Genomic DNA, 21,422 nt, shown 5'->3' on the forward strand with positions numbered 1-21,422 from the left:
TCAAGTGTTCAATCGTAACTCGTTTATTATTCAAACAAACATTCTCACACACTTGTCATACAACCTTTGCAGCAACAGAAACATTCTGCAAAATAATAATAATAATAATATTAATATGTCATCATTTTACAATTTTTTTTTTTGGCTGGAGCGCATATAAACATTTCAACCCAATGACCGAACGCAAATAGAATAGCAAGCCGCTATTGTCATTGTACGGCGCAGATGCAATGAAATCGGGCGTTACGGATACGAAATGTCAGTGCCAGCGGGTCCAAGACAAAGTTTTGACACATTAAGGATAACAAACAATTAGGCCCATCCAGATCTCGATTGATGGGGTTTAAATACATTCATAATACTGGATAAGCAAAAAAAAAAAAAAAAAAACCGCAAGAAAAATAGTCGAGTCACTCAGAGTGAAGCGTTGAGGCCGCACTGAAAAGAAATATCACGAGAAACCGCCCAAATCCAGCCAACCGTCTTCCACGCAGATAATCATTCGAGAGTGCAACCGGTAAGCGACAACTAATAGATTATCAAATGAATCGATCATTTTTTGATCATCGATGAACCGTTTGGAGACCTCGTTTCACCTGAAATTGCCCAAATCCTCGGAATGTCAGCCTCTCAACAGTAAATCATAATGATATTTATTATATCCTACTGTATTAACAACGCAGACTGATCATCTTTTGTGACATTTGCAAACATCTTTTACGATGGACACTATTATCAACATTTTTGCACATTTTTTTGACGTTATAGACCAAACCAGTAGCTGAATCCTAATAATTTTTCAAAACTATTTCCTGGTTTTGAATAAGAGAATGGAAAATTTAAATATATTTATTTATTTATTTTATTAAATCCGATTCGTCGATTAATCTGAAAGCCGAATGGATTGCTAAAATAACCCTGAGTTGCAGTCCCACTCACATTCACATTCACATCTCGAGTCTTCATTGAAGCTAACGCGCACGTTTTCGAACCCTGAACCTCAGCCGTTGGTGCGGGAGCGCTAACCACACTGAAAGCCGTTTCAGCATTTATTTAGTCAATGTCCAGCTGAAGGTCCATGGACTGAGCACACGCTCTCTGTCCTCACTAGTAAAATAATTTACCATGCGAGTAGAACAATTGGGGTGCACTAGTAGAACGACTGTGCCTTACTAGTAACATTTCTTCCACTAGCGTATGACATTTCTGCACACTAGTAGGGCAACTTTGGCATAGTAGTAAGACAACATGTTACTAGTGAGGCAAAAATACTCGTTGGCCTTTTGGCGCTAAGAGTAGGGTCCAGGAAACTACTAGTGCAGCGGTTGGCAAATAGCGTCCCGCCGCCAATTGTACCTGGCCCGCCAGCTGACGTTTGACAGAATGAGCTGGGCCGCTACAGCGCTCACGTCACTTCCTTGTTCCAGTATTGAAGCGCCCAAGCCGCGTCGCAGTTGCAGATGAGACAAGTTGGCTCGGCGCCGATAAACACACGTGGGATGAACGCATACTTTTGTGCTACTAGTACCGGTGACATCAAACTCGACTTGTTCACATCTACAGGAGCAGTTCACAAGTCGCACTACTAGCACACACACGTCAACTAGTGTACAGTTTTGCCTCACTAGCAACAAGTAGTCGTCCGACGAGTATGCCGAAGTTGTCCCTTGTATTGTGCAGAAACGTCACATAGGCGGGCACACGGGGGGGGGGGCCAAAGCTGACCCCATCACATCATTTTATGTGTATTATGATGTTTGACATGTTTAGTCTATGACGAGGCGACGAAAGATGAATACGGGAAACCATACCAACAACACGGCTGACCACAAAAATTCGTTTGACACCCCCGCAGTAGGGAATAACCTTGACTCGTTGGAGAGTCGCTCTACTCAACTAGTGGATTGTCTAAGTCGCGAGCGCACTAATACATGGACTTTAAGATGGACGTCAGGTTTACGGAATAAAGGCTCGAACAGCTTTCCGAACATCCCTACTAAACGTGAATTCTGCAAACATCAACGGGAAGACGCAAGTCCCGATGGCGACGTCCATCCGGCCATGCATTTTCCGCAGCGTTTCAAGTTGAGTAACAGTAGACGGCGACTGAAAAAAACCCGAGCGAGCTTCCGCACCCAAATTTGGCCGTAACTTAAGCCGATAAAGCAGTCAAGGTGTCGGAAGAGCAGACGACTCGATCTCAGTCCTCAACTGTCCCAGTCTCCACTGCGCGCGTCCTCGTCTCCTCCGTCCTCCTCGTCGTCGTCGTCGGAGTCGGCCGACACCTTCTTCATCCTCATCATGGCGGCTTTGATGCTGCGCTCCAGGTCGCTGTCTCGGCTGCCGCCGTGGACTTCGGCGCGAGACGGAAGCACCTGCGGCACAACAACAACCGCGTTCTCTTTGGTGCAAAATACGCCGCGGTAATAACAACAACAATAATACTCATAATAACGATTCCAGAAAACTGGGAATTGACCACATCCGACGAGGAAAAGGGTGATGTCACGTAACAACTACGGCCCTAACACAACCGTCCCGTATGAGGAGCCGTACGGACCAAAAATAACATTTACCTCTCTGACATGCATCAAAAACAAGTTCTCGTACTCAGAAAAATAAATAACTCAAATAACAGGGGTCCACTGTAGTATGCGTGCGTGCGTGCGTGCATGTATCATACGAGCCCCGGTGACCAAGGGACACGCGCGCGCACACACACCAGAATGAGCAGCACAATGCCTATTGAATTATAACGATGCATAAAATGTTTCGTTCTTTACATTCTATTAACTTATATTTCGAGTGCATCGTTTTATAAAGTACAATGCTGTCAAGGGCTACTTTTCTTTTCTTCATTTCAATGGGGAAAGATGATTTGAGATACAAGCGTTGTGAGTTGCGAGCACGGCAACAGAACAGATTCGACTTGTAAATCAAGGCAGCGCTGTGCTAAATATCCCGATTCGCCACGATCAGTCCTCCTCTTTTGAGGTGTCGGATATTTCGGGCTTCCCGGCGGTCTGGAATGCAGGATCATCAACTATCCTATCCTAGCGCTATCCTAAGAAAACCTCGGAGCTTCTCCACTGAGGAACATCTGACCTTCTTCAAGGTGACTCCTTGTCGGATGGCCGACATCAGACTGCTTCTCGGGTCCCCGGCGGAGGGAGGCGGCCCTTCGGGTCCGGGGGCCTTTCGGAGGCGGATCTGTCCGCGCTGCAGCGAGGCCAACACTTCGTCCATGGTTCCTATAGCGACGACACAGCACATCCGCAAGCGGTTCACCTTTCTGTCGATGACCTTCGTCCTCCGTAATAGCCCGGGGGGGGGGGGGGGGGGGGGGGGGGAAAAGAAGAAGCCGTGTTGGCTGGAACGAGGGCGGACGCAAAGCAGCACGGGTGGGAAAAAAACCTCCTGCGGCCTCAAGGGGGGAGACGGGAATTTAGGACACAACAGTGTGTACGCGCAAAACACACACAAACACAACGCACGGCCTGCAAACGCTGGTTAATGGAACACGTTCAAGTTCGGGCCTTAAGTCGCATGCAGGTCACGCAAACATTTGGAAAATGTCCGCCGGGGTGAAGAACTCTTTGGGTTTGTGTAAAGACTAAAAAGTTGCATATTTTCTCGATGAAAGTTATATGTCGTTTCAACATTTCAGAAGCAAATATTTTTTAGAATGTCTTTTTTCAATTTGGATATTTTCAAAAGAAAAAGTAAAGATAAAATCACTTTCCACAATGGGGAGATGTGCAATAAAACACACAATAATAACGCAATAAATACAATTATTTGCAATGATACATTTTGGAGAGTTACATATTTTCGAGCTAAGGTCATATATTTGAAATAAGGCTTATATTTCAGATAAAAAGTCAGTTTCAGGATAAAATGTATCTTTTTCTGATAACATTTATTTTTAATCTAAAAAATATACATGTTTTCAAGATACAATGAGGATATTTTATATATTTATATTATGAAGATAAAAAGTTGCATATTTCGTTCGTTCCTAGCCCAAAAAGAAAAAAAACAAAAACAAATGTAAAACCATTGGAAGAAAAAGTCCATGAATTGGTGAATCGGCGAGCGCCAAACCGTAAGTACGCACGGGTCCACTGGATCTTCAAGATAAAAAGGTTGCATATTTTTTACATTAAAAAAAAGATCAAGGTGTACACTTTTGTGTATTTTTGCAACGAAGACATTTTAAAAGTTAAGTGTTGGAGATGAAAAGTTGGAGCCTCACCTATGTGTTGCGTGAGTGTGCTCTTTGCTGGAAAAGGTGCTTCTTCTCGGTCACTGAGCGGCATTGGTTTGTCCTCACAGGAAGTACTGACCGGAGGCGGCGGCGGCGGCGGCGGCGGCGGAGGAGGAGGTCGTGTAGGGGCTACAGAAGAGGGGATTCCAGATGGAGGCCACGGTGAAGAGTAGATTTGGACCGGCGGGTCTTGAGGTTGCGGCGTCACCGGACTTTTTTTGCGTCTCGGTGCAAGCCCATCCGAAGAGGGAGGCGGGCCAAGGCTGATGATGGAATTCGGCTGGGAGAAACGGGACGACTTTGCGGGAGACCTCCGGGACTGAGGGGTCTTCAGGACATACTGCCCGTGACATTTCTTTCAAGAGCGGAGAGAGAAAGACAGTGAAGACCGAAAGTATCCCAATTGCGCGTACTTTGTTGTCAAACACGTATTCACATTGACGTCAACAAAACACAAATCATTATTACGGCATGACAAGGTCAAGTTATCCAATGTCATACAAAAAAAAAAAAAAAAAAAAAAAAGGTAAGAATATTGCTAAAGTTGTATTTGAAGAGCAGGCTTAACCTCTCTGAAGGATCTTAATCTGTTCAGAGTCTTCTCTCGCTCCTGGTCCACCCACTGCTTCCTCCTCTGCTCCTCCTCCTTCCTCTTCTCTCGTTTCTGCACACAGCGAGAGAGAGAGAGAGAGAGAGAGAGAGAGAGAGAGAGAGAGAGAGAGAGAGAGAGAGAAACGTCGAAGCCGACACGGCGAGGAGACGAGAGAATCCGATTGTGAATCATTAAGCGCCGCCGCCGTTGCGGGAGCACCTTCTCTGACTGTCCCGTTGCCGTGGCGACATACCAAGTGGACCTGATGATGCCGGCCGAAGACGACGGAGCTGCGCTCGGCCGCGAGCTGCTTCTGCTCGTGGGCCTCCACACACTGGTCCTACAGACACGCGTCGCGACCAAAGGAATCATCTCTCGTTACTTTAGCGTGGCCATTCAAGCTTGTCCAATCGCAATCTTCATGACAGCCCACGACTGGGGCGTATTACAATCAATCACTTTGTTCAAAAATAATGACCCAAAAACACTCAAATGCACTCAACATTTAACAGGCCCGACCTGCGCAAGTTTCCAAAAGGTCCAATTAAGCTCACCCGTAAAGGTCACAGCACATTTCAGGTTCATCCTGGAATTTTGCCCGAAATCCCAACATCTCAAACTTTTGGGCAGTAGTTATTATTTGACATTTTACCCACACATTTTTTTGGACGTTTTTTTTTTTTTTGGTCTGTGTAGCGTTTGCATTTGAGCTCCCGTGAGACGAACGGTACGTCACTTGCAAGCGGACTAACGCCACCTTCCCATGATAGCATCAGCACTCGGAAAAAAGAAAAAGAAAAAAACTGCACAAGCAGAGCCATCGCGCTGCAGTTCGTTTTAAGCAAACATAAAACCGCCGATTTGTTTACATTTTCTGTTAGCGTGCTTTTAAGTGATGCATTGAAAACAAAGATAAAAGAAAGATTAAATGTCAGTTACAGTGATTTTGAAAAACATTATTTACTGTCGAAAACTTTAGGGTCTTCGTTTAACTTTATGAGACATGGTCCGGAGCTCTCTGCACTTTTTTGTTCGAATGTCCAAACAAAGATGTCTATTGTCTAAGCTTAAAAAAAACTTTGAACATTTTGCAAATCTGAAAAGTTGTTGATCACGCTGAAAGGCCTTGAAACAAAATTCAGCGTTGGAGTTTGCATGCATTTATTTCTTCTTGATGGCAATATTTTCCCTTCCTCAAATGAATATCGGATCCAAATATCGGTTCTCAGCCTCCTCGCCAACTAATAATCGTTATATATGAACCCGAAATGCGCAATGTACATGCACAAGCGGCAGAGACTCTCCACTAACAATCCAAACTCAACTCAGCTCCCCCCCCCCCCTACATACAAACACGACGACAGTGTGAAATAACGCAACAACGCATGCTCTTCACATGGACCAGCGCAACAAATTTGCGAGGGTGAACGCTTTTGGCTCGCGGCACCTTTTTGTTGCGCAGGTATGCTCGCCGAGCACAAATGTCGCCTCTCTTGGTCTCCAGGTTCTGCAGACGTCTTTTGAGCTGGCGGATCGCCGGAGGCTCCGCGTGTTGAGGTCCTGTGTGGACCATGCTGTGAAGCTCTTCTGGATCTTCACACACATCATAATACACCACCTCCTCCTTCAGTTCTAAAACACAAATGAGGTTCAGTCAGCCAACTTGAAGTTTCTGTCCAACCTTTGTTTTCTTTCACCAACTCGTGCGACAGGATGACGTGCTTCAGTCTAGTTTTTACATCTGTCCATCCCACTTTTATGGAGTAGTTTGTTGATAGTGGCATTTTTTTAATTATATTACAGCATCAGAACCCATTCTCAATTCCTACTGTGGTGCACTAAACGACAGCATCTCACCAAAATGAGTACACCCACACATTTTTGTAAATATTTCACCGTGGCTTTTTATGGATCACCACTTAAGAAATGACACTTCGCTACAGTGTACAGCTTGAATGTGGTGTCGTTTTCTGTCTCCACAATATAAGTCAACACACAGCCATTAATGATGGCAACAAAACAAAACTTGGTACACCCCGAGGTGAAAATGTCCCAAATGGTACCCAAAATGTTGCCGTTTCGTGGCCCCCATTACTGCTCCTTGGACAATGCCCAATTTGGACATTTCCACACAGGGGTGTAGTGACTTTCGTTGTCATTGGTTTCGACATGAATGGCTTTGTGTTGAGTTATTTTGAGGGGACAGTACATTTCCACTGTTATACAAACTGTACACTGCACATTTTGCATTGCAGCAAAGTGTCATTTCGTCCGTTTCTCCCATGGAACGATACCTTAAAATAGTTTTATTTTTATTTTATTTTTTTTTAAATGTGAGGGGTGTACTCACTTTTGTAAGGTACTGCATATGTGCTTGCATATATTTTTGTATAAAATGGGCACAGCAGATGAACCATTTTGAGGCTTTCAGGCAAGCAAAAAATGTCCCTTTTTTAATCCGCTTATGTTTAGCGCGCTACTGCGCTCACAGCATTGCAAAAAGTAGGCGAGGAAAGCGATTGGCCTAGCCTTTCTGAGTTTGTCGAAAGTTCGATTCAAGTGGCCGACGATTCCGGAATGAGAGCATCTGGTACTGTTATGATCGCTCTGAAGATGTCTTTTCGACATCGTTATTCAATTTAAGAATGCGTGTTACTCGCGTGCAGTACGAATACCTCTGATCTGACGTCGCAGGGCGTCTGTCTGAGTCACCAGAAGCTGCTCCTCGTTTTTCAGGATCTCAAACTTGGTGTTGTACAGTTCCAGTTGGGTTTCGTAGAACTGCAACTCCAATCGGTCTACAGAGTCCTGCTGTCGGTCTTGCGCAGACGCAGAATCCGAATCGGGATCAGAATCAGCTTTCTGACTCTGGTTTCTGCTGTACAAGCTGACAAACTGGAGAGGAAAAAAAAAAAATGGAAGAATCAAATGTCAGTTCCATGAAATATGCATACTGTGGTGACGCCCCATTTGTACAACAAAAACATATCTGTAATGACACTTCCTTCATGACAGAATTCAGCAAGTCTTCAACAATGTGAAGACAGGGAACCCGCAGGGGTTAGGGACCCAGCTTTGCAACAAATTGCACAGCACTTTGGCCGTCAGTGAGCGTGTGTAGGTGTTTCTCACCCATGAGAGAAAATACACACACGATACAGATACAGCAAAAATATTCACGCACACACTAATAGGGACAAACTCAAAACCTGCACAAAATCTCTTTCCTGGGCAGGTTTTATAGGAATCCGTGCTTCCGGGAATCTTTGTCAATAGATGGGAGGAGTTTGACAACAGACAGGAATAGCAAGCGGAAGTGTGCGAGTGTGACCGTCTCCACAGCACCGCCGCGGGACAAATAGAGCGAAACATAACAAAAATCAGCGGTCTGCTCATGCCGAAGCGGCGCGTGAGATGCTCACCTCTTTTTTGATGCTCGCTTTCTTGCTGTTCAGACACATCTCAGTTGACCTCATGTGCTGCAGGGCTTCTTTGGCCAGCAGGAAGCAGAGTTTCTCCAGCCGGGGAGCCGCAGAAGCCCAGGCGGCGGCTCCGAAGCGACGCTTGTCCTCCTCCATTTGCTTCGCCATACCTGAACGTGCGCAGTAGCGGTAGAAGTCAGTTTGCGATCTCGTCTCTGCACTTATTGGCACTTCATTAGGCCGCCCTCATGTTATCAATACGGCGATTCAACACTACGCGTCACCAGCCAGGGCCTCGGAAGTGTGCGCAAAGTAGGTGACGGTGATGTCCTGAATAGAAGCGACAGCATCTTCCGCTTTGGCCCGCCACTCCTCCGCTTCCCTCTCCAGAGCTTCAATCCGCTTAGGACCCAAGTCGTCAAACTCCAGGGACTTCTGCGTAAAACAGCAGTGGGAACAGCCACCTTTTTAAAGCTGCTTCAACATATGAGTAAACTTATGTGGGGGCACTTTAGAATTGCACGGATGAAAAATTGGACTCAAACAGTCCATTTAGTGTCAAAGCATACACATATACATTCATGCGAGGCAAACAACCGTTCCTATGGACAATAAAGAGTCTTCAATTCAGTGAAAATTCATTCCCGCAAATAGGAAGAGACAATGCAAGCTGCACACAAGAGGTCCTCAGTCGAGATACGAAGCAAAAACCTCTTGGGTGTGAGGCACACGCACTTAAACTGCTTGTCCGCTGTGCTTCTACTTTTACGGACAAATGATCGTGATGATTTTTATTTGTATTTATTGGTTTTCTCTTTAGGCCAATTTAGAGCGGGCAGCCTGACTGATGAGTCGTCTCCTTCCAAGTTACTTCTTGGATGACGCTCCCTCTTAACATCACAGGCTTTTTTTGTTTCGTTTTGGTTACGGCCGAAAATGCCAGATTTCACGGCAGCGTGTTCCAAAAATTGCAATGGAAATCTAATGCAACTTTTTCAGCGCTTTTGTTGTGATTAAATATCAGCATTTCACTTCCCCCCCCTTGTTCCCCTTCCTCACTTCAGTCACATGGCTTACACAAGATCATGCACCCCGTCGCTAATTACATTACGTATTCAATTTGATACAGTATCAACACCAGGGCTGCAGCTATTGAATATTTCTAGAATGGAGTAGTCTACCAATCACTCTATAAAGTATCATTAAACCAAATGAAATGTGCACGTAAGGTCCGGGTATTCTTTTTTTGTCCACTTAGGCTTGCCGTCCTTACATTCTACTGTAGTATGAGCGACTTTGGAGCTTGTATGTGCTTAATACATGTTTTGTTTCATTTTATTGAATCAAGTGATCGAAAGCGGCGGCTGTGCCTCTCCTTTGCTACGGTCCATTACAATACGTCAGCGATGGGCGGCTACGTTTGGCGATCGTAGACGTGGCGCTGAGGTGCGCGTGACACGTTCTCTTCGCTGTCGAGTGTGAAATCATCCCAAAACGTGGACTTTTACGGACACTTTCCCTCCGAGCTCGCCGCCATCGGGCCAATTTATTTCTAGTTAGCGGTGTGTGAATCTGCAGTCACATTAGTCAGTGTGGAAAAATGATGACTGGCGAAGCTTCGAGGCAGCGATTTTGATTTACTTTGTTTGTTGTCATCGAACGATTCCGTTTGACCTTGAAATGGCATGCTTTCATTTACCAGGATCTCCATTTTGTAGAGGCAGGCCAGCTCTCGCACGTCTCGAAAAGGCTGCAGCAGGTACTGGAAGAAGGCGGTGGCCTCGGCGACCAGCTCCTGGTAGGCCTCGTCCTCTTCCGCGTAGACGGCCAGCAGCGCAACCAACCGGTCGGCGCCGTCGTGGCTCTTCAGCAGCTGAGAGGGGAAGACGGGACGCGATCGCTCATTGCTGACTCACGCCGCGCACGTTACAATGCTACGTCCATTACTAATAACCTTTAAATACGATTGTGCGGAACGACACCGCGGCGGGGGCAGAATGTGTGCGGACGACGGGAACGAAATCACGGGACTTGCGGACCACATCTCAGAAGTGAAATCACCCGATTCCCGTGCAAAGGACACGTAGTCCCGAAGTACAAAGACACTGGTTATTGAAACGTTTACTCAAGAGGAGAGCAACTCACAAGATTGCGAGCAACTGCTCCAAGTTTTCCCACAAAGTCAAAGTCCCAAAAGGTTTTACGATGTTGATGTGTTGAAGCAATTGAGGCAAAATGGGCTCCACTAATTGGCCGCAACCAGCAAACGTGCTGTGGATTCCATGTTTTGTAGTCTAGAATAAAAATGGTCATAAAACTTTGTCTATCTATGCCAGCGACGCATAGTGACAGGCAGACCAAATAAATGTTTTTCCATTAGATAGCAGAAGGTGCAATCAACCTGGGCATCCGCATCATCCAGGGAGGCAGATTTCACATGAAGTCGATTGGCGAGTAAATCGAGACGAGAGTCACGACGCCATCGTTTGCATTTTAGCATGCGTTCCCTAACAACATCGCGGGTTTAGGGTTAATCTCGTGATTCCATTCAAATTTCGATTCATTGGGTTGTGATTCAATGGAATCCACACTCATTGAAACGCTTCGATTGTCAATTCAGTCAGTAAAATGCACAAAGAGAGCATCTGTTGACAGTTTTCAAATATTTGTGCTGTGTCACATTTTGCATTTTTTTTAAGCAAGAAATCCGATTGTCTTTCTCCCAATAACTTGTTTGTACATATGAAGTGGAAAAGTGAAAAACATGACAGTTTTGACAGAATGTCACTTTTGGGAAATTTTGTCACGTTGTTAATTTGGTGCCTGGCAAGTGCGTGTGTGTGCCATTTTAATTGATGGCACCGTAATAAATTGGCATATGACATTAGCGACTGGACATAATTGTGTGTTGTACACGGTTATAAAAAAAAAAAAAAAAAAAAAGGGGGGGGGGAAGCTTCGATAAAATTTTAAGGTGGGCAATTAAGTTAGCGAAACTTAAATGACTATTTTAGGCTCAAATAAGATGAGTATTTTTTTATTATTATTTTTTACTATTTATGCGACAGCTTGGCTTGAGCGAAGCTCGCGATGAGTACAGCTGACGTCGGGTGCGCGTTCGTCCCGTTTTAATCGATGACACCGTCATAAATGAGCATCATTTGCGAAAATGTGTATTGCAACGGTATACGATAGCAATATAAGATAGAACGCCAACAGTTGTTTTTATTTGCTGAAATGTTGCCGTTTTCTAAGTGAGGGGTTTCTGGCAGAAATTGACGATATATAAAATAGAAGTAAATCTCGCATATTACCGCCGCTGACGTCACTGTCCATTTGGGCAAGGAAAAAAGGGGCGTTCCCAGGGCATTGAGTTAATTGGCGATAATGATCTTATTGGAAATGGCTGCCAGTTGCATTGTCTTAAGCGGAAAAGCGTAGATACGCGAATAGAGAGAGCTTGTTCGTTCGTTTAAGACTCGTTTGCGATGCGGGCCGGCGTCTCGGCTACCTGCCGCAGGTGAGCCTTCGCCCGCGACATCTGCTCGCGCATGCTCGCCCTCTTGAACTCCTGGAGGTTCTCGAAGTAGTCGTCCACGTCGCGCTCATCCTGGGCGAAGAGCGTGTCGAGCACGATCGTCCTCCCGCAAACGTCGATGGCGGTGCTGAAGTACTTTTCCAGCTTGCGACACGACGCGTCCGAGGAGTCCGACGAGTCCCTCTGCTCCTCGGCGGAAGCGCACTTCCGACTCGGGAGGAGCAAATCCCAAATGTTGCCGTCTTCGAACTCGGACAAGTCGGGGAAGCAGGCCGCCAGCTGCTCGCCGACGCACGTTAGCTGCCGGTGGACGCGCTTCAAGTCGCCGGGCGAGAAGAGGCCGGCCCAGCTGCTTTGATGGCCCCCGGCGACGCTCGCCTCGTCTCGCCGCCGCCGCCGCTGGAGCGTCCTGTCGTGGCAGGTGACGGCGAACTTGCACTCGATAACGTTCCACTCGACGATAAAACCCAGCTTGAACACCTCGGCTTCTTCGAATATGTTGCTTTTGACCGCGACCCAGCCTTCCAGGCTGTCTGGGCGCTCGCACTCCAGGTTAGTCATTGTTCGAGGGGACGTTGGGAGACGGGCCGCCTCGTCGAAAGTGCACCTCTGTTTACACCGGCCGCCATATTGCCTGACGCGCGGTGCATTCGAGGACCGCAGCGAGAGTGGGGATTTTAACAACCGAGGTTCCGGCTTCTTCATCAAAGTGACCCGCAGGAGCAAGACCACGTCGATGGAGCGTTCGTGCGACTTTTTCCATCATCATTATTATTTTTATTCTTAGTATTATTATATTTTGCCGTTCTCAATCTTCACAATTCAAACTTGGCGTGTGAGTGAAATTTGAGCAGTTTTGACATTTGACAATTATTTAAAAAATAAATGCATCGAAATGGCGTTCTTTCACCATGAACTGTGACGACTTCAAATATTTAAAGACCCTGTAAAGTCATTCTGGGGATTTGTGTCTCAATCGCTTCGATATATTTGAAGTGCTGAAAACATGCAAAGACTGAGAACTATTTAGCACTGAATTGATGAGCTATAGCGTTCAACTCTTTTTCGCCGTCTTAGTCGTATGTTTTTTTTTTTTTTTGGTTTTGTCTTGGGGTGGGGGCCTGGCTAAAACAGAGCCCAAGTACACACTTGGGCTTCTGACATAAGTGTCAACTACTATAGAAGTACTTCCGTCACAGCAATTTTTAATTTTCACTTCAACTTTTCATCATTGATGCGATATTTTTCTACAGAAATTGCATTTTCTAGTTTGAAATTGAGTTTAGCGTAGGGAGGGTTGAACCTACATAATTCTTTGGGGCGAAAGAAATACACACGCACATAGGACACAGAAAACCAGTTGAATAGCTAATGGCCATGATCCAGCTCCAAAAAAAAAGATACTTTTTTGTTAGGTTTCTGCATCTTTTTAACATGTGTTTATTTAAAACAAAACACACACACAAAAGGAGAATGAAAAGTAATGTGAAATGAAATCCATTATCAACAAAATGTAGACATTTCGAGGGTCAGTGAAGGCACCAGCCCCCCTGGTGTAGTGCTGAACTTTGAGTCACAAGTTTGGGGATTTCCATCCTGTGTTAACAGAAACGGAAACTCAATTCTTGTAACCCTTGAATGTCACTTGAATCTCCTTTTCTGTATATTTGAATCAGTCTGAACACATGCAGCGTTGGCCTCTATTCTCGGGATGCTTCACATGTTTCTGACATTTGATCCGTGTGGGCCTGCCTCGTCTATTTCTGTCACAGCTTCTGCTTGTGTTGCAGCTGCGGCCAGAGCTGCCTTTTTCTTTTTTTTGCCCGCAATGGTCGCGTCAAAGCGGATTTATTCCGGTAAATATCACTGCGGCTTTTCATGCGTCGCCGCGCGCGTTGTCTTACTGTGTTCGTTTTGTTCAGGGTTTGTTGCGTATGACGATGTTCTCCCACAGTCATTGCCCATGGATCTGTATGAGATTAGGCGAGCTCGACTGGATGTGATTGCAGAAGAAGCTGAACTCCAGGAGTTGAACAGAGACATGTCCAGCCCCCAGCAGTCCGCCGGGGCCAATGAGGCCGCACGTGATGATGTGCTTCACAATGCTCGAATTGAGGTGGGAGAAACAAACGCCGCTGTGGAAAGCTTTTTGAGCGCTTATTCCATATGCTTGAAATCCAGCTAAAGGTCCAGTGACTAGTTCGTGCTTCGTGCTCAATTCAGCGCACTAGTAGAATGACAGGAGTGCCCCCCTAATACTGAAAGCTCCAACACACACACTTTTTTTCTTATACAGTTCTGCACACTAAAAGGACAACTGTGCCATAATAGCAGTACAACTACACCGACAGTTTGGTGTGACTAGTAGGGTCCAGGAGGCTACTAGTGTGTGACACACAGTAGTTTACCAGTAAGGTTTAATTATGTATTGTAGGCCAAAAAGTGGCAATACTGTAGTTGTGGATTGTGTTACTATCAAGGACAAAGAGCCTACTAGCACTAGTTGACATATGCTGCTACTACTACATATGCTACTCGTACTATTCGTGAAGCACTGCATGTCATTATTAGTACTAGTAGCACACAGTTGTCAACTAGTGCCCAGTTTTGCCTTATAGTAACATGTAGTTGTCCAACTTGCATGACAAAGTGAACCTACTAGCATGCAGAAAATGGCACGCACTAGTAGCATAGAGAAAGCCACTCGAGTATTTATTCCATATCCCTTATATCAAATTTGAGGTCATACTAGTAGGCCAAAAGTGGCACCAATCGAGGGAAATAAAACATTACTAGTAAGACAGACATTCTACTAGGTTGGCTTAGTCGTTCTACTCGTGCGCTGACTTGTCCGTCTTCCTACGCTCAAAGTCCTTTCCATACCCGACTACATCAATGTCACAATTTGAAAAGACTGCTTTTTAGGGTTTGAGTCAGTCAAAAAAAAAATAGCGACACTTTTAAAAATGCTCATACACGGTCATTCCGTTGAATATGGGGGCTATTTTAAGTTTGTCGCGACCCTTGCAGAGCGACATCGACGGCACCGGGAATCAGTTGCAAGAGAAGGTGGCCGAGATGGAGAACTTTGCAGGACACCTGGAAGAAATCTTTCTGACTGTAGAGGTAAAATGTCGGACTGATAAGAATGAAGTAGTAAAGCGTAACGTTTGTGTCGACAGTGGGCGCCAAGATGCTTCCGGGTGGCAGAAAAGCGATTGGCTCTCACTGACTTGAATTCAACCAACGACAAAAACGTTGTCGCCTTTCGGGGTTACGCTGCCAGATACGCCCCAAAATGTTGGGCGAAAACGTTTGTTTACTTGTATTGCCACAGGAGAAAGCTCCCCTCTTTTGCCACCCGGAAATACGGTACATGTGACGTCATTGGGAAAAGGGAAGGTCAAGTTTGAAACCTTGCTAAATGACGCAAACGCGTACGCGCAGGAGAACTTTGGCCGACGGGAGCAGCACTTGGAGCATCACTACACCGACGTGCTTCAGGCAATATCGCAGCGTTATGACCAACGTGCGGCCAGATTGGAAACGGAAAAGAAGGGCAAGCTGGAGGCTCTGTACGCTCAGCTGCTGGCCTGTGGGCACGCGCTGGATGCCTCCAAGGAGCTCATCGAGGAAGCCAAGGAGGTTTACCGCAGCCAGGACGACCGACTTTTTCTCCAGGTATTCGGCCATCCACTTCCCTGTCCGTCATATCTTCCCATCGATCTACAGTCCGCATGATTAAAATCATCTCCATGTTTTTTCGACAGGCAGTTGTTCCCACCATTAAACGGTAAGCAAGATAGCATCCAGTGTGAATAGGTGGTAATGTGTACTTTCCAAGTGATGAATGATTATACAGTCATTTGATTCATATTCGTTAATCCAGGTACATGTCAGAATTCACCATTCGGTTTTTGTAAATTGTAAGAATTGAGGAGTTCGCCAAAGAGGAGCGGGACCTCACGCTGGCGACAAGTCTTGATTTTCAAACGCCGCCCGCAGACTTGTCGGATGTCAAAAGCATGATGGACTCCATTAACGTCGTCCCAGGTTTGGTTTCCGTGCTCTGGCGCTTTTTTTTTTTTTATGACAACTGTGTCAGTTGTCCCATGACAAATGGATTTACAAAAATGCGAGTGGTCGACAGTGGTGCCTTGAGGTACGAGTGACTCGAATTAAGACCTTTTCGAGATACGAGCTGTCGTTCGGCCATTTTTTCTGTTTGTTTTGACTTCGCAGCGTTAGCCTGAAATACGAGCGCGGTATGGTACCATTGACTCGACTCACCTCACAAACGGCAGCAGTTTGTCCGATTTAGAATTAGGCAATTTTCTTCAAGAAAAGAGACGTCAAGATATTTATTGCCACTCCCGGTTGAGGCTGACTGTCAAACTAAACGTAAAACAGAGAATTACAAATTGCGTATTTAAAACAACCACATAGCTTACCCTTTACTCCACTAGCTTAATGCTAACACATAATGGGAAACGTAATAGGCCGGGGCTAACCATTAGCATCTATTCAGGGGGGGTTATAATCCTTTAAGCAGCTGATATTTGAGCACAAATGTTCAGCAACACATGTAGACAAACGATATAAGGGTCCTCGTTGTCATATATTCTTTATCCTCTGCAAAAAAAAACGACCCGGAAATAGTGAAGATCCGCAGATAATTGACACCCATTATAATTGAATAAAATGTTTTCCGAAGTCACCTGGGATCGGCTCCATCGCCCCGACCCTAACCAGGATAAGCGGCGTTGAAAATGGATGGACGGATGGATCTATCTTATACTGCCCCCAGGTGGCCAAGGGGCGCACACCAGGATGAGCAACACAATGTGCATTGAATTGAATGAGAAAGTGTGGCAAAAACTGTTTAATTCTTTTAAAAACTCTGTTTACCCGTATTTATATCATTACTGTATGTTTATATGATGTACAGTATTTTGGGGTTTATTTCCATTCATTTCAACAGGAAAAGTTTATTTGCGATAGCTATTCTTTTGAGTTACAAGCGTAATCGAGGAACGAATTAAAGTCTGTTCTCAAGGCACCGCTGTAGTCACTTTTGTGAGCCGCATTATGTAACTGCAACACCGGCTGCTAAGTAAAGACCACAGGGTGTCCCGCAGCTCCATCCGCCCCAGTTATCAACCCCCAAACGGCGAACTCGGCCACCCAGACGTCCCTGCGTGTGCGCTGGAGTCTGTTTTCCGACGACACAGTGGAGTTTTACGAGCTGTACTACAGACCCGTGCTGCAGGACGCGCCTGCGGACAGCACCGCTGCCCCACATGGTACGCCTGCGGCACGACCCCATCTGCTCTCGATGCACGTTTTATTCATTATTTGTTTGGTTTTTTTTTAACCAGTACCCATTCTTTACCCCTTTAGTAAGCAAGTTAAAAGTGAGAGAGACCCACTGCACAGTGAGAGCGCTTCTGCCCGGTGCACAATATGAGCTCTGGGTGACAGCCACCAACACAACAGGCATCAGCCCGGCCAGTGAGAAGGCCTTATACATGACGGGTAATAAAGTATCAATCAGTAGTGGGACGAAACTAAGTACAAATACCTCATTATTGTACTGTTTTTCAGGTATCTGTACTTTACTGTATTCATTTTTCTGACAACGTTGTACTTTTCATCCCTTCATTCGAAAACAGAAATCTGTACTTTTTTTTTTTCTACCTCACGTGACTGACGGACAGTATCAAAGCTGAAGCTTTTGTCAATTTGCTGCAGTTCCGTCACCTCCGGTGATCAAGCAGAGGGAGTGTTGCATCTGTCCGGAGGCGGCTCTCATACGCTGGGAGTCGGGAAACCCTGACCCTGTCGACTCCTATACTGTGGAGTTTACTGAGCTGTTTGCGCCCACCGGCACTGAGAAGGGGGTCACGGAGTAAGAGGGCATTACAAGATTTACAACAGCAATTATTGTTACGAGCCGGCTACGTGGCCTTGGGACGTTGAATTTCAAATGTCATTTCTTGAAGGAAAAGTCCCATGGCTAATATAGTTTACACCGGGCCGGCCCGACTGATTCTGAAGGCTCTGGGCGAATTAGACTGACATGACAACACGGAGGCTAAAATCTGATTGAACAAAAAGAAAAAAAGAAAAAAGCCATATCCACATACATTTACTGGAAGCAGTGCGGCCGAGAGAATAGACTGCTGGAAATACAATTTCAAGCAAAATTTACGTCAGTACGTCTGATAGTGTTTAGGCCAGCAAAGAAAGCCTCGTGGTATGACACTGAGCAGGTTGGTGCCGGTGCCTTGCATAAAAGTACGTCAGCAGTGCTCAGTAGCAAACTAGCAAGCGGTCCCAGTTGACATTTGATTATTGGGCCATCCAAAAAAAAAAAAAAGTTAACAGTAGCCTATATTCCTCTAGTACTTTATCTTTTTTTTCTGGGGTTCTGTCCATCCACAAACAAGCCAGCGTGGTTATTGGGCTGCTGATTCAAGATGGATGTGCCAGAAAAATCTATTCTTAGCATCAGATCCTCAGCAGTTGAGGTCATTTCCATGATTTCTCTCTGTACACTTGTGCATGTTTTGAGTCCAGATATAACAATGTTTTTGGGAGTGAAAAGATGAATGCAAATAAATTATAAAACACGAGGGGGGGGGGGAGAAATTAAGAGCAAGAAATTATACTGTTGAGTTTCATATATTGAAAATGTCTGTCCTAATTCCCAGGTCTGTAGTAGCAGTGCCCACGTGTCAGTGTCTGATCCGGCTTCAAGCAGGTCAGCATTACCTCATCTCTGTGAGAGCAGTCAATATCGGTGGGTCCAGTGACACGAGTGAGGTCATCAGCATCTCCACCTCTGGTGAGAAGCAGCCTCTTCCTACTTTGTTTTGGATACAGGTTACTGAATAAACAGTAAACACTGTCTAAAAAAAACCCCAAATAAATAAAATGATGTTCTTCTGTTGGCAGGCACATTCTTCTATCTCCTCGAGGACACTGCCCATCCATGTCTGTCCATCTCTGAGGATGGTTTCACTATTTTTTATGGGGACGAAGAACTGCCAATCAGCGCTATGGCCTTAGACGATAATAACTTTACCAGGTAGGAAAACTAGAAAATGCAATTTCTGAAAGAAATTGGGTGAGAATGCTGAAGAGCTCACACTGAACTCAAATGATGTGGAATTAATTGAGTTGAGATGTAGAATGTGAGACTCAAGTTGGAATGGTTCGAGTCAGTCAAAAAATATGGAAGAGATGTAAAATTTAAAAAAAGTAGTTCGGGAGTTACTGTATGTGGAAAGTTTGGGCATTTGGCGAATGTGAATACAGTTTTGTAAATGTGTATGTCCTAGCTGAATGAACTGGAAATGATGAAGTTGGACTTGTTTGAATCAGTTGAGAAATAAAGAAAGAGGTACTGTAGATCTAACAAATGTTTGCATTGATTTGGACCGGTCATTGGAAATGTGGAAAAATAGTTCAAGATATCTTGAACGAGTTGAACAGTTTGAAGTTGAAATGGTTGAAATTGGTCGAATAGATTGTTAAATATGAAAGGACAACTTAAAACTTCCTTCGAGATTCCAGTGTGGGAACAGTTGAATGTGAAAAAGGAGTTAGTTACCAAGAGAGATTTTTTAACAAATTTTGGTGCAGAATAACACGTGAACCCGAGGATTTCTCGTGGGAAACATTCCTAACACGTCTATCAGGTGTGTAGCAGTCCTCGGAGATCTGACTCCGGTGCGAGCGAGGCATTACTGGGAAGTGGAGGTGGACGACAGGACTGAGTTCAGGATTGGAGTCGCGTACGCGGACACGGAGAGAAATTCCTATCTGGGAGGCAACGACACCTCTTGGTGTATGAGACACATCCTCACTACTTCGAGGTACCAGAGCGCCATCTCACTGCGATGTCATTTATCTCCATGTTCTGCACAGAACATTATAGGTCCCTCCTTAAACGTGACAATACCGACACACAATATCCTTGATATCCAGCATCACCCCACTAGCATTCCTCATTTCTAATGCTACTTTGGCCTACAAATACTTGAAAATGAATAAATGAGCAAACGGTCTCCATCTCATTAATATCTAATATATGCCATAGACAGGATATTGTAGAAAACGCTCAAACATATCGGATATCCTTGCTGCAAAAAAAGAAAATGCTGTTTGAGCAGCTATTTAGCTTAAGATGTGAAAACAAAAACAGAATACACCGAATACACTACAAAGACAAGATATTTCATGTTCAAACTGATGACAGTTATTGTTCTTTTGCAAATATCTCATTTTGAATTTGAAATTGGATTATTATTAAACGTCATACGAGGAATATCTTTGCAAAAGTATTGATTATTATCATTATGTTTTAAATAGGATCTTAGATTGTGCAGGTACAGTTAATAAATTGTCAGTGAGTGTAGTACAGTACTTGATGAAATTCCATTTTTACCAGACCAGTGACTTGTCAGTACTACTATAAACCATATCATTACATATTTCAATGATGTCAAAGACTTAAGAAACACATTTTTTTTTCTATTTTCCCCAGGCACAGGTATGAGTTTCTGCACAACGGCCAGAGCCCTGACCTGAGGATCACGGTGAACCCATTCCGAATAGGGTTGGCTTTGGACTATGACCGGGGCACTCTGTCATTCTTTAACGTAGATCTGGAACAACACCTGCACACCTTCCGGTGTCACTTTCAACGTTATGTCCAGCCTTGCTTTGGCCTTGACAGCCCAGGAGCTCTGACCATACACAACGGCATAGAGGCTCCAAAATACACATTCGTAGGTCATCCTTAATCACATTGACATAAAAGAGTCAGCTGAAATAAGTGTAAATTTAAGGTGTTTTTATTATAGTATTCCATGGGAACATACATCCATTTTCCAGGAGAAGAAAACACTCTCACATGTGGTTATACCATCTGAAACCGATCTGAATTCTATTCACACACACACAAAAAAAAATGGGGCTGATTTGTGATCAACAAAAATAAAATATGTCCTGATTAATAAATCTCTGGTGATTTTCATTAAAAAAAAAAAACTGCTACATTGTAGTCATGAAGTACTCGGTGGACATTTTCAGCGTTCCTCGGCTATTCAAACCCCCAGCCCCCAAAACATTTGCGATTGCCACAAGGTGGCAGCTGTAGCCTGTGCACAAAAACAGCAAATGGGTGAGTTTTCAGCAAAAACCTCTCACTTTATTTGCAAGTAGGGAGTTGCAAATATGCAAGGGAAAACTGTTAATTTTTTAACTTAACATTTCCTGCCTATATCAGAACTTGAACTACACCGTGTCTTCTTTTCAAATAGAACTTGAAGAAACAGACGTCTCAAACCGGTGTGTTATAGTGTGAAAGTGGATTTTTTTTGGTTTTTTTTCTTTTTTGGGGGGAATTCAAGCACATCTCTGAAGGGGTCACGAGTTACTGCTCTTACTGCTACGCGTCCTCTCCTCTTCCTCATCGGAAGAGTCTCCGCCGTAGGGCACCAGCCCTGATGCATCCATCACCACTTTGGGCTTCTTCTCGCGCACATCTTCAACAAGACCTGTTGGAAAACATCATACCAGACAAACAGAAGAGGG

At 44.8% G+C, this 21,422-nt stretch overlaps 3 protein-coding genes across 9 annotated transcripts in view; 1 reads left to right on the top strand and 2 right to left on the bottom strand.

The window, feature by feature from the left end:
- On the bottom strand, positions 1-12,486 carry LOC133399324 (WASP homolog-associated protein with actin, membranes and microtubules). Of its 2 annotated transcripts, XM_061670816.1 has the most exons (11): positions 11,793-12,485; positions 9,981-10,154; positions 8,566-8,716; positions 8,282-8,451; positions 7,535-7,754; positions 6,307-6,491; positions 5,113-5,199; positions 4,836-4,931; positions 4,256-4,622; positions 3,106-3,251; positions 1-2,375 (listed from the first exon to the last, which is right to left on the bottom strand). In XM_061670816.1, exons 1-11 carry the CDS (start codon positions 12,378-12,380, stop codon positions 2,208-2,210), a joined length of 2,352 nt encoding a protein of 783 aa, XP_061526800.1. In that variant the 5' UTR covers positions 12,381-12,485; the 3' UTR covers positions 1-2,207. The 2 variants fall into 2 exon arrangements, with proteins under 2 accessions (XP_061526800.1, XP_061526801.1); XM_061670817.1 differs by lacking the exons at positions 1-2,375; positions 3,106-3,251 and adding an exon at positions 3,964-4,130 and having other exon boundaries at positions 11,793-12,486.
- Positions 11,673-21,046, top strand: LOC133399325 (fibronectin type III and SPRY domain-containing protein 2). 5 transcript variants are annotated; one of them, XM_061670821.1, is made up of 13 exons: positions 11,673-13,675; positions 13,742-13,935; positions 14,850-14,945; positions 15,267-15,500; positions 15,590-15,612; positions 15,751-15,872; positions 16,946-17,122; positions 17,220-17,354; positions 17,571-17,727; positions 18,533-18,666; positions 18,777-18,909; positions 19,523-19,699; positions 20,371-21,046. In XM_061670821.1, the coding sequence occupies exons 1-13, from the start codon at positions 13,531-13,533 to the stop codon at positions 20,627-20,629; spliced, it is 1,986 nt and encodes a 661-aa protein (XP_061526805.1). In that variant the 5' UTR covers positions 11,673-13,530; the 3' UTR covers positions 20,630-21,046. The 5 variants fall into 5 exon arrangements, with proteins under 5 accessions (XP_061526805.1, XP_061526806.1, XP_061526807.1 ...); XM_061670822.1 differs by having other exon boundaries at positions 13,774-13,935; XM_061670823.1 differs by having other exon boundaries at positions 11,673-12,654.
- LOC133399326 (KH homology domain-containing protein 4-like) overlaps positions 20,659-21,422 on the bottom strand; it is an 11,836-nt gene continuing 11,072 nt past the window's right edge. For both annotated transcript variants that reach the window (XM_061670825.1, XM_061670824.1), the window contains one exon: positions 20,659-21,385. In XM_061670825.1, the coding sequence (XP_061526809.1) occupies positions 21,255-21,385 (131 nt within the window). In that variant the 3' untranslated portion in view covers positions 20,659-21,254. The remainder of the gene's footprint in view (positions 21,386-21,422) is intronic.

The sequence above is a fragment of the Phycodurus eques genome, chromosome 2 (assembly GCF_024500275.1).
Source record: "Phycodurus eques isolate BA_2022a chromosome 2, UOR_Pequ_1.1, whole genome shotgun sequence".
NCBI classification, from domain to species: Eukaryota; Metazoa; Chordata; class Actinopteri; order Syngnathiformes; family Syngnathidae; genus Phycodurus; species Phycodurus eques.

Bases quoted from the DNA above. Each gene is read 5' to 3' on its own strand.
- LOC133399324 (XM_061670816.1), bottom strand. From the start codon at position 12,380: ATGACTAACCTGGAGTGCGAGCGCCCAGACAGCCTGGAAGGCTGGGTC. The intron at 7,755-8,281 runs GTGAGCATCTCA...TTTCCTCTCCAG, and splicing joins AAGCGAGCATCAAAAAAGAG to TTTGTCAGCTTGTACAGCAG. The intron at 2,376-3,105 runs GTCAGATGTTCC...GTTGTGCCGCAG, and splicing joins AAGGAGTCACCTTGAAGAAG to GTGCTTCCGTCTCGCGCCGA.
- LOC133399325 (XM_061670818.1), top strand. From the start codon at position 13,531: ATGCTTCACATGTTTCTGACATTTGATCCGTGTGGGCCTGCCTCGTCT. The intron at 17,123-17,219 runs GTACGCCTGCGG...TTACCCCTTTAG, and splicing joins CAGCACCGCTGCCCCACATG to TAAGCAAGTTAAAAGTGAGA. The intron at 19,700-20,370 runs GTACCAGAGCGC...TATTTTCCCCAG, and splicing joins CACATCCTCACTACTTCGAG to GCACAGGTATGAGTTTCTGC.